The sequence below is a fragment of the Polyodon spathula genome, chromosome 17, assembly GCF_017654505.1.
Source record: "Polyodon spathula isolate WHYD16114869_AA chromosome 17, ASM1765450v1, whole genome shotgun sequence".
NCBI classification, from domain to species: domain Eukaryota; kingdom Metazoa; phylum Chordata; class Actinopteri; order Acipenseriformes; family Polyodontidae; genus Polyodon; species Polyodon spathula.
In genome coordinates this window covers 25,773,627-25,786,111 of record NC_054550.1, presented here as the reverse complement: position 1 = coordinate 25,786,111, position 12,485 = coordinate 25,773,627, and the positions used below count along the sequence as shown (strand labels likewise).

Sequence of the window (12,485 nt, the reverse complement as noted above, 5' to 3'; positions counted from 1 at the left end):
TACAAGAAGCTGCTGTGATGGAGAATGCTGGTGTATTTAAGACAGGAGACCCTAGACATTGAATCAGATATCGTGGCTTTCATATAAATACATCGATCATAACCATATCTGCTTATTGTTTAGTTAATTTACCCACCACCTTGTAATTGTAATTAAAAGGTTATGCTTTTTATTTACTAAACAGAGGAGAACACATTGGAAAACAAACATGTCTTTTATCATTTCTTCTTTTGACAGTGCTGCTTAGACTCAGCTTTAAGAATTATTATCTGTCTGCTGAAGATTCCTACCACAAATGCAGCAAGGGTAAGTTATTGCCAATGTAGTCAGCAAAAGAACACGGGCCCTATTTATTAAGTATCCAAGGGCATATATAATGGGAAGGTTAAACACTGTGTCTGTATGCTGTATGCATGGAGGATCTGAGTTTCCCATTTCCTGAAGTAACTCCTGATGTATTATCACTTGTCCTCAAGTTTATTCCAAGTACGTGGATGAAGTTAGAGTGAGTGGTTTTTTAGGAACACATTCGCTGTTACTGTGCAGTGCTGTGTGCTGCCTCTTGACTTCTCCCTTGTGTCCTGAGCACTAAATTATCATTAGCAGGTAAATAGGTTCCATCAGCCCAATGACATAAATATAGAAACACTGAGTGCCAGATTCATCAAGGTGTTTACATCAAAATGGAATTTGCACTAAACTCTTCATGGTACGTAACTAGTAACATTGACCTTTCTGTGAGTGTGCTAATTGTGTTGTAAGTTTAATAGTTTAATTTTGTTTAAAATGCTATTTATTTTTAGTTTGAAAGCTTGCAAGATATTGATTTTGGAGTCATCTTTCATTTTTAGAGCCTGCTGGAACCCTTTTCCAAATTACTGGGCTTTGTGATTCAGCACGCGGTTTTCAGCCTCCCCTACCTTGCGGAGCTCTGTGGATTGTGCTATCGAGGCTTCAACAAGGTAATAATGGACTTTCACTTTTCATCTAGAAATATTTCTGTGACAGGCTGCGCCATCTCTTTGATGAAGTATCTAATCAGCGCATATTGGTCTACATATTGTGAAGTGTATACAGAAGATACTAGCCTAGATATGAAGAAAGCTGAGCCGTGGAATGGAATGGATAATAGAACTGTGTGTCTTACTGAAGCCAGAGTGCATTCTGACAGAATTCTACACTGCCAGCAGATTGCATTGCTAAATTCTTTTCTATAGGAGATCAGGTTTTATGTCTTAGCTTAAAATTCTGTTTCTTACCTCTTATTAGCATTTTCAGCATTATCCCTGCCTCCTTCATCTATGTGTGGAATATTTTTCTGTTCTTCCTTTTTTTGTCCTTTAATTGTGGATGTACAGAATCCTTCCAAGTTCCTTCCAAATTCCAAACTTTATATGGTCAAACTATTGAAAAAAATAATGGTAAAGTTAAACTGTGTGCCTATGCATGAAAGATATGCCATCAAATACAGCTTGTGGTGCTTTTCAAGTGTCCTTGATTTAACAAATGTAACAGCTCATTGTAGGATTTCTCATGTTGATCTAGTTACTGTCAGTTCCCTTTCCTGGTGTAAATCAAATGATATACTTTGTTACACATGGTGTTTTCTAAGTAGCTGATTTGTAAAAGGATTTCACAAATCCGAGTGGCCCAACTTAGGGTAATGTTCTGCTGCAAATTATCAATTTTGTCAGAATACACCAAACAGAAAGCACAGCCCCATGCTTTTAAACCTAGGAGGAATATTCCATGGACTAGCCAGAGAAATGAGGGTGCATTTTTATTGTTCAGTTCTGTTTACTTCAAAAGCACAATTGATTTGGTATTGACATCGAGTTAACAAGCATGAAGTGAAAGATACTGCACGTAATCACAATGCCTGGCTGCGGCTGTTGTCACCACGCAAAGTCAATTCATGCAGAATTGATGAAACTGAGATCTTAAATGTTCAGTTTGTTATGCAACTCTTGTTGATGTCGGTTTTAGTCTTCATCAATCCAAAGAAAGAACCAACTGGCAAGCTAATACATAAAGGTACTGAATTTACTGAATTAATTTGAGATGTAGAATATTTAAGGTTGTAACACTGAAAATATAGAATTGGGTTTTACATGATTGTGACATGATTGTTTTTTTTCTTTACAGGAGCGGGATAAATTCTATCTGTCTCGCAGTGTTGTTTTGGAGTTGTTGCAGGCTTTAAAATTTAAATCACCTCTTCCAGACACCAACCTGCTACTGCTGGTGCAGGTAAGGTTTTCCATAAAAGGGACAAGCAAGGGACATTAAGGTTAGATATGCATGCCTCAAGCCTCGGGAGCAGTTAGGAACCAAATTGTTCACGTATAGTCGTAAATAAATATCTCTTACTGCTTATATAAATACTGCTTACAAAATATGTCAAGTCTTTATTTAGTACAGGTGCATAAAATATTAACAATTAGCTAATGCCCATTAGGTGGTAAAATCACATTAAAAAGAAGGAAATGCAGTTTCAGGAAGATCATTACTCATAATAATTTTAAAAAACAAACGAAAAAAACAACTATGCAATATTGTACATCTACGTACTCTCCAGGGAGAGAGAGAAATATATAATCAGTATATCTTTAATTTTCTCATTAGTTTGTCTGTGCTGATGCTGGAACACGGTTAGCTGAGTCGACAGTCCTGCAGAAGAACATGATTGCAACTATACCAGGCGTGAGTATTGACTATTTCATAAAGCTTTTTAGAAGTTTCTATGTTTTCTAATTTGGAGTGAGTGCATTCTTGGAAGGGGGTTTAGGAATTTCAAACTCGTATTGTACTTACTGTTTGGTTTGAGATTTTGTAATCTTCTGAATGTTGTTTTTCAGAATTTACAGATCCAATTCTTCTGATCAGCAAAAAAGGAATTTACACATTTCTACAATGCAAGTGGACTGTCTGTTTACTAGAGAGACGTTAAACGCCATAACTCTGCAACTACTCCCCACCTAAACACAGCGTCATTTATAAACATCTTATTAATAGAGGGTTAATAGATTATGAAAATGTATCAATATTTGAAAATCTTTTAACCAAAAATACTTGTGTTTCATATAGCTGTTACATTTACTTTATGATGAAAGGATCTTGGTAGTTAGAATTGATCCAGAGTACTTAGCAGCCAAAAATAAGCATTCCACGACTGAACTATATAGTGCAGTCTGCTGACAGTAACAAACTGTGGTCTTGTGTTTTACTTGCTACAACTGGGATTAAAAGTAAATCATTTAGTAATCTCCTGAAGAAGAAACATCATGAAATACCATCATGTAATGGTTACATGTAATTTTGATTTTCTTCCAGTGTATCACAGCTGCAATGGAATGCATGAGGCAATATATTAACGAATTGCTGGACTTCATAGCTGACATGCATACATTGACAAAGTTAAAAGTAAGTATAGACTACTTTGAAATAAAAACAATCACTTATATATTTGTTAATGAAAAAATAGGCTTGCAAGGATTTTGTTGTTAGATAGGATTTACCTGTAAGTTTGGAAATACTGGAAGTACTGTGTAATGGACAGGTTCATTAGTTACACTGCATTCACTAATATTTTAAACATGCACTTATCACACAGTTCTGTACTTGTACATCCATATTTGCCATCCCTGTTGCATTTTAGCATCACATGAAGACCTGCTGTCAGCCCTTGCATGAAGACACTTTTGGCGGGAACCTGAAAGTGGGTCTTGCACAAATAGCCGCGATGGAAATCAGCAAAGGGAATCACCGTGACAACAAAGCTGTGATTCGCTACCTGCCTTGGCTCTACCACCCTCCATCTGCCATGCAACAAGGGTAACAACAGCCAAACACAAGTCATATTTGACACGACAATTAAGCTTTTTCAATGTTGAAATGTTTGACCTAAGAGCTGAAGTCGAAAATCAATTTCTTATACTTTTGTCTTAAAAAACAAAAATGAGCTTAATTTTTTTTTCAGACCCAAAGAGTTTATTGAGTGCGTCTCCCATATTCGTCTGCTGTCTTGGCTGTTGCTCGGATCTCTTACCCACAGTGCATTGAATCAAGGGTCTACTTCCTGTATGCCCATTCCTCTCGACGCTGGCTCACACATTACTGATCACCTGATTGTCATCTTGATTGGGTTTCCAGAGCAGTCAAAGGTAATTGCTACTTTTCTGTGCATCTCTTTCTTCACAATGATTAGCTAACCCTATTATTTAATCATGGTGTTATACAACCAAATTCAGATTCTTTAGCTTTGCGGGAACTTAGATTAATCATCTAATTAAACTAGACAGGTCGCCACAATTTCCATGGCCACATTAAAAAGAGTAATGAATAGATGATCACTCCATCTTGTTCAATGATGAATTAAATTCAATCATTTTACTTTGGCAACACATTACAAAATGCTACCAAAACATAAAACAATAAAATGTTGGTGCTTAATTCTTAATGTAAAACCAAACTTGTTTGTTACTCAATGAAGAAAAGAGCTTCTTAAACAACATAGAACAAAATCCAGTAATTTTTCAATACTGTTGCTACTTACAATAAGCCTTATTTTCCTTGTGGAATGCACTGGTCTGTCCGATCACAAGAGAAGGGTTTTCAAAATGTATGATGCTGATACCAATCCTTGGAGTAGTAATAAAACCTTCAAATATACATTATGGACATCTGCTAAATCTGCATTCCCTATGAGTAGATTGTCTGCATCTGATTAGCATATCAAGGATTTTGCATCTCTACCTATTATCCAGAACTAAGAAGATTACAGGAGTTAATGGGCCATCTTAAAATAGTTATGAATAGACTCCCTGAGAGTAATCTTTTTTTTATTGTTTGAATCCTTTTCTTTCTAATTTCATTCTTTATTTTTTCCTCACATTTTCTGTCAGTTTTATTTATCTGATCCCATGCCTATAGTTTTTGTGGATTAGTGATGGAGTGTCCCACAGTGGAATAATTTATGCCTCCTGTGCTATCCTTAAAGTCAATAGCATTAATAATGACAGATAAGCTTGCTGGACGGTTATGCTCTTGTAAAGGTTTGCTGTGTGATATAATGGTAAAGCACAGCAAAGTGTAGTAAAGCACAGGTCCAGTGAAGCATTTTTTTTTATCCCTTTCTATGTATTCTTAATCATCATTTGTCACAGTTTCTGCGCTAATGGATATTTAACATATTTAATAAGATCAAATCTGTTTGAGCCAAGTAGAATTTTAATAAAACAACATCATGCAGGTTCAGAGAAATCCAAATATTTTCAAACAGCTCAGATAATCTTACTGACATAGCAATTTTCACAGCTTTCTTTTTTTTCCCACTTATCAGCACATCAGACATGCTCTTAATGCATCTTGATTTGCCATGGTCATTGTTTGTACTTCGGCTCTGTATCCTGATTTGACTATGGTGTGCTTTGTTCTGTCGCTATGTGTTTTAATGCTGTAGTTGCTAGCTCTGTTCTTGACCCTGATAACCTTATTTGGTTTATAATGTATCAATTACCTTGCTCGATTCCAGCACCACTTTTCATCTGTTATATTAGCTGACCCCTAAAGACCAAGGCTTGGTGTCTAAATGCATAGGCCATACAGTAGTTAAAATAGCAAGCACAGTAGCAATACTGGAAGGTGACCTAGTGGATAAGCTAATAATGTGTAGGATGTCAAACTTTCAGCCCTGGTTTGCTGGTTTGAAACAACTTGATGTCTGATCACTGGTATTTATTAGGCAAACAACACAGATGGAGGCATTAGCCAAAAAACTTTCTTCCTAGACTTTTTATAGTTTCCTTCTTTCACACAAGTGGTGTACTGTAACAAGGACCTGTTCAGTTATGGTATTTAGAAAGTTTAATTGACCTCAATGAAGTTTTAATTGAGCACAATTTAACTTTCCATATTAGTGAATGATGCTGGGGTAAATATTATAACTGGGGGGTGGGGGGGGGGGGACGACAAACCTGTACAGAAAAATGGAGATAGGAAATCCTGCTGACTATATTCTGTACAATAAGTGGTATTAATTGAGATATGGAAATTAAATATGTGAATATGATATACAGGTGAGGGCCGTGTAAATAATAATAATAATGGCATCCCCTGGGAATGTGTTGGAAAAAAATCAAAATAAATCAAATCTGATTTTGTTTAAAGAGAATTCTGTAAGTAATTTCTTTTTATTTTCTTTTTTTTTGCAGACGTCCGTTTTGCACATGTGCTCCCTGTTCCATGCATTTATGTTTGCCCAGCTATGGACAATCTACTGTGAGCAGGCAGGTGCAACACCAACAGTGCAGAACCAGAATGAGTTTTCATCAACCGCAATCCTCACGGGCCTGGAGTTCTGGAGCAGAGTCACTCCCAGCATTCTTCAACTCATGGCACATAATAAAGTGGTAAGACCTTCATTAAAGCTACAGAACCCAACAGCACATGGTGTATAGGCAATAGCTCAGAACATTGCTACAGCCATGTGAATAAACTGTAACGCTTTCTTTGACCATCACTGCATTGATTTATGCAAAGACAGCTGAAATGTTCCACCTACATCGTTCTGGTGCTCGCTGAAGCCTAGCCTAGCACAGGTGAAGCGTTTCATCGGTCTGTCGAGTCCACATTCATTTTGAGTGATTTATATCAGGACAGTGTTTGCATTCTCCCCTGTTCTCCCATTTGTGAAGGAGCATCTGTGCAGAAACCGCACTCTCATTCTCAGCAACTAAGCTTCAACTTGGAGACAAGGCTGCTCATGTATCAAGATAAAAACTGAAAGTTCATTAACTGCACAAACTGCTGCACTGTACTGTATATCACTGTTGATGCAAAATAAGGCTTGGGGTGTTTAAGAATCTCAATGACGATATCAGTTACTAGCAAGTCATGGTACACCAGCTTCATTAAAAAAAAAAAAAAAACAGAGATGACGCTGCTATAAATGCAATTTCTAAAACAGGTTGGACACAGCCTCCCACGATGTATGGGAAAGAACTGCAAAAATCACATTTGTTTCCACTCCCTTATTATCAGATGTGCCTGGATGAGTCATCTCTCCTATCCCATGTTACATTATATTGGCGCCAAGTAACCTACCAAGCTATACTGAGCTTCCCTCAAAGTATTACTAGAGCTCTTGTGAGTGCTCATCATATAGATTGCTATAACATACTAGCAAAAGATGCAATCGTCAGCAATTCCACTGTCCAAGAGGTTCAAATGTACAGACAGCCACAGAGACCTTTTTTCCTCTTGAGAAGGTACATTATACATGGGGGCAACTGCACACATACCCACAGCTCCTACTGCACACCCACAGCTCCTACTGCACACACACAGCTCCTACTGCACTCACACAGCTCCTACTGCACTCACACAGCCCCTACTGCACACACACAGCCCCTACTGCACACACCCACAGCCCCTACTGCACACACCCACAACCCCTACTGCACACCCACAGCCCCTACTGCACACACACAGCTCCTACTACACATACCCACAGCCCCTACTGCACACACACAGCTCCTACTGCACACACCCACAGCCCCTACTGCACACCCACAGCCCCTACTGCACACCCACAGCCCCTACTGCACACACACAGCTCCTACTGCACATACCCACAGCCCCTACTGCACACCCACAGCTCCTACTGCGCACACCCACAACCCCTACTGCACACACACAGCTCCTACTACACATACTCACAGCTCCTACTACACATACTCACAGCTCCTACTGCACACACACAGCTCCTACTGCACACACACAGCTCCTACTGCACATACCCACAGCCCCTAGTGCACACACCCACAGCCCACATTGCACACACCCACAGCTCCTACTGCACACCCACAGCCCCTACTGCACACCCACAGCCCCTACTGCACACACACAGCTCCTACTGCACACACCCACAGCCCCTACTGCACACCCACAGCTCCTACTGCACACACACAGCCCCTACTGCACACACCCACAGCCCCTACTGCACACCCACAGCTCCTACTGCACACCCACAGCTCCTACTGCACACACCCACAGCCCCTACTGCACACACACAGCTCCTACTGCACACACACAGCTCCTACTGCACATACCCACAGCCCCTAGTGCACACACCCACAGCCCACATTGCACACACCCACAGCTCCTACTGCACACCCACAGCTCCTACTGCACACACCCACAGCCCCTACTGCACACACCCACAGCTCCTACTGCACACACCCACAGCCCCTACTGCACACACTCACAGCTCCTACTGCACACACCCACAGCCCCTACTGCACACACCCACAGCTCCTACTGCACACCCACAGCTCCTACTGCACACACCCACAGCTCCTACTGCACACACCCACAGCCCCAACTGCACACACTCACAGCTCCTACTGCACAAACCCACAGCCCCTACTGCACACCCACAGCTCCTACTGCGCACACCCACAACCCCTACTGCACACACACAGCTCCTACTGCACACACACAGCTCCTACTGCACACACCCACAGCCCCTACTGCACACACCCACAGCTCCTACTGCACACACCCACAGCCCCTACTGCACATACCCACAGCTCCTCTAGCCCTGTGAGCAGTTCAGTCCTTGGCCTTTTTTGAATGAGAGCCATCAGAACTGATTTCCAGCTTGCTTTTCGCATGACCTTCTTGTTTTCTTTTTTCCAACCCACAGATGGTTGAAATGGTGTGTTTGCATGTGATCAGCTTAATGGAGGCTCTTCAGGAATGCAACTCCACGATTTTTGTAAAGGTGGGTGTATTTGTGTTAAAATAAACAAATAAAAAAGCAATCTAAACAGTGAACAAGAAACTTAGGGAAATGGCAATCATACTCACTGTATATGAAGAAATGAATTTGCTATGCATTTATCATTATAAGATTGCATTTGTTTTGTGTATGTGGTAAAATGTTATTAAAAAGCTTTCATTGCATTTCTCTTTCCCTTTAACAGCTCATACCCATGTGGTTACCTATGATTCAGTCAAATTTGAAGGTAAGGGTTACGGCTTAATACAGAGTTTTGTTAACATTAAACAGTTTAGTATCCGCTTACTCTTATAACCTTGCATGTGTTCACAGCATTTATCAGCTGGGCTGCAATTGCGTCTTCAAGCAATACAGAACAACGTGAACCATCAGTACCTGCAGGGTCTACAGGGCTGCACTCAGACCAGCGTCATCCCTTCAGTGCTGCGCAAGTGGTTACAGTGCACCCAGTTCAAAATGGCCCAGGTGGAGATCCAGTCCTCGGAAGCTGTGTCTCAGTTTTACCCCATGTGAAATACCATGGCAGCAACCTCAAAGCTTATTCTGCAGAACGTCACATCGAGTGAAGTCAGGTGATGAAGAACTCTGTCTGTTCTTTTCGGTTTGTTGCCGTTTGCACCCAGTTTGCAGTGGAATTTTCAGCCAGACCATGTCTGCATATTGAACACTAAAGTGAAACTGCTGGGTTGTCATTTCGTGTTTTCTTAAGTGCTTACAGAAAATAATTATTGTATCTATATTTATCTATGTCAAAATTTCCCAACATTGCAGTATGTTTGACAGGGCTTTCACAAGGGTTTAGAAAACAGAGCAAGATATTTTGAGGTTTCTGATGACTATGTCTTTGAATAAATTATTAATTCAGTGATGTGAAACATTTTAAATGTCTATGCAGCAAAAGGGTGAAGTGCAAAATATCTACAATTAAGTGTGTTGGGAGAAGGATAAAAACTTCAGGATAACAGTGCAATAAGTGACACTGATTCAAACAGAAAGAAATTCAAGCCACAGAAAGATTCTTCCATTCTTTGAAGGACTCAAATCCTCACAAGGTTAGTACTCCATGCAATTGTGCCACTGTTGGCTTTCATAAATAAAACTGTTATTAAATGATAATATTACACTAAACTGTATCTTTAAATTAAATGATGGTACGCATGTGCATAGTATCATTGAAGTGCCATCCCAGGACACTGCTGGACACAACATAATTGTATTTTTGAAAAGATACAAATTGCACAAACTTTTCTGTTACAGGACATAGTAACACTTAATACAGAAGACTACAGATTGAGAGTGGAAGCTTTGTTTCTGTTTTCTGCACATTTAAAGGGATATACAACACCTAGGGTAACTGTCTGAATAAGGTGATGCAGTTTGGCTAGCATATTTACTATTGTGGAGCATTATTGACTGTGACTTACTCCAGGGATCACGGTTATCATCTCTAATAGTTTTCAGTTCTTTATTCAATATAAGATGAATGATGTAATGCTGTATATTTTTTCCTCCAGAGGAAGGTTGTACCGATCACCAGTGCTTATTATCACTGATTTTAAAAGGTGCCTACAGTTCCTGCAATCTGAAAGATAATGTGACAGGCTGGTGAGTGGATTGAGGCCCAGAGACAGACTGCAGTTCAAAAAATACTAATTTTATTATAAATAAACACAAAAATAAAGTGCACAAGGGCAAAAATAACGGTATTTAAACACAAATAACAAAAGGCCAAGCAAAATAAAGGTTTCCAGGCTGGGCGATGGCTTCACTGGATCAAAAAATTCAAAAATCACAACCATCAACCATCAACCATCAACCATCAACCATCAACCATCAACCATCAACCATCAACCATCAACCATCAACCTGCTTCCTCAGCTCCCTCCTCTCTCTTAATGGGAAGCAGAGGCCTCCTTTTATGTCAGGTGGTTGGGCGCTGATTGATCGTTAATTAAGCTAATCAACTAATCAATCCCCAGCAACCTGAACATAATAAACCCAGGCAGGTAGGGGAAATTAACCCCATCCCTGCCAATTTAAAAAGGGCAGAGCTTTGCTCTGCCACAGATGTATTAATGTATTTACCTTGCATAAGTTTTGTGATTTACAAAAAAAAAAAAAAAAAAGGTATTACTGTTTAAATAAAAGCTACTGACAAGACCAAAACATGTTCATTTGAAGGATTTTCAATTTTCGTTTACTATGTTGTGTAATCTTAAAGAGTAAGTAGCGGGGTTCTGAAAAATACAGCGTTCCACGTCCCCACTTGTTGCTACAGCTGGTTAATGTACCTGTAATTTTTCTTTTTATAATTAACATCCTGACACTTTTTTCGACTTATAACTTTAAAGTCTGTTTCAAAAGCTCTTTTCAAAATTGCCACTCTAGGGGACATGCAACGCTATATTTTTCAGAACCCCGCTAGTTACTCTTAAGTTACTCTTAAAGAAAACAATATGCATTTCCACCAAACACCTGTTTAACAGTGCTGTAGAAACCACTTTTGTTAATAGTGAAAAAAAAAAAGAAATAAAAACTGATTTTATTAAATTGTCTGAGACTGATAATGTTATTACTTTTTACTAAACTACCAACCCTTTTCCATCTAAAATTGTATTACTTTTATTTATTAAACACTGTTTTTAAAATGTTGGGACTCCAAGCCTTCTTTAGAAGCAGCCTAAGAAAATAACAAACATTTATTTAATCAAAACAAGTTTAACAGGGCTCCCGAGTGGCACATCCAGTAAAAGCACTCTACATGGAGTGCAGGATGTGCCCTATAGTCTGGGGATCACATGTTCAAGTCCAGGCTATGTCACAGCCGACCATGACTGGGAGTTCCTAGGGGGTGGCACACAATTGGCTGAGCACTGCCTGGGTAGGGAGGGCTTAGGTTGTTAGGGGAATCTACAGTTGACCGTGCATCAGAAACCCCTGTGACCAATAGGGCACCTGTGGAGCTGCCAGATCTGTGTTGTCTTCCAGCGCTATAGGTCTGGTGGCCTTGCTGTGGATCCACAATGCAAAAAAAGACAGATTGGCAGGAGCACATTTCAGAGGACACGCACTCCAGCCCCTGTTCCTCAAGTCAGTAGGGGGTTTGCAAGCGGTGAGCCAAGGATACAGATAATAATTGGGCACACTAAATTGGGGAGAAAACCAGGGTAAAAAATTGGAGACAACTAAATAAAAATAAAATTAAAAAAAGAACAAGTTTAACAGAATCAATCTTTAAATAATATAGAACTAGTTATACTTTTAAAAATAGGTAAAATATCTGAATTTTACGGCACTGGAGAATCCCCCTGGGTTGAATGAACCAGCAATCCACAGTAATCCAGGATTACCCCAGAAAATAAATGGATGATGCAATCCAGGTGGATTCCCTGGTACTGTAATAAGAAAATCCAGCTATTGCCTCTCTCAATGCGGTATACAGTATGTTAATCAAAAATGCATTTGATTAGCAACTTTTCCAAACTAATTCATTTTAGTGTCATGCCCTTTACATTTTTGTATTATTCCTTTGCTATGAAAAAATCTAGTTTATTTCTAATTTAAAAGCTATAAGTGAAAATAACACTAAAATAAGAAAAGGCTGTAGATCAGAATTTGGAAAAACTATTTTATCAAGAGCTGTCAGCAGTTTATCAAAGAAAATGGAGGAAATGTATTGTGT

The 12,485-nt window shown here is 39.5% G+C and overlaps 1 protein-coding gene across 3 annotated transcripts in view; it reads left to right on the top strand.

Moving 5' to 3' along the window:
- LOC121330424 (protein unc-79 homolog) overlaps nt 1–10,472 on the top strand; it is a 56,044-nt gene extending 45,572 nt beyond the window's left edge. For all 3 annotated transcript variants that reach the window (XM_041276947.1, XM_041276946.1, XM_041276945.1), the window contains 11 exons: nt 238–306; nt 852–962; nt 2,146–2,250; nt 2,626–2,703; nt 3,334–3,423; nt 3,659–3,834; nt 3,980–4,163; nt 6,213–6,410; nt 8,708–8,785; nt 8,988–9,029; nt 9,116–10,472. In XM_041276947.1, the coding sequence (XP_041132881.1) occupies nt 238–306; nt 852–962; nt 2,146–2,250; nt 2,626–2,703; nt 3,334–3,423; nt 3,659–3,834; nt 3,980–4,163; nt 6,213–6,410; nt 8,708–8,785; nt 8,988–9,029; nt 9,116–9,316 (1,332 nt within the window). In that variant the 3' untranslated portion in view covers nt 9,317–10,472. The remainder of the gene's footprint in view (nt 1–237; nt 307–851; nt 963–2,145; nt 2,251–2,625; nt 2,704–3,333; nt 3,424–3,658; nt 3,835–3,979; nt 4,164–6,212; nt 6,411–8,707; nt 8,786–8,987; nt 9,030–9,115) is intronic.
- The last annotated feature ends 2,013 nt before the right edge of the window (nt 10,473–12,485 follow it).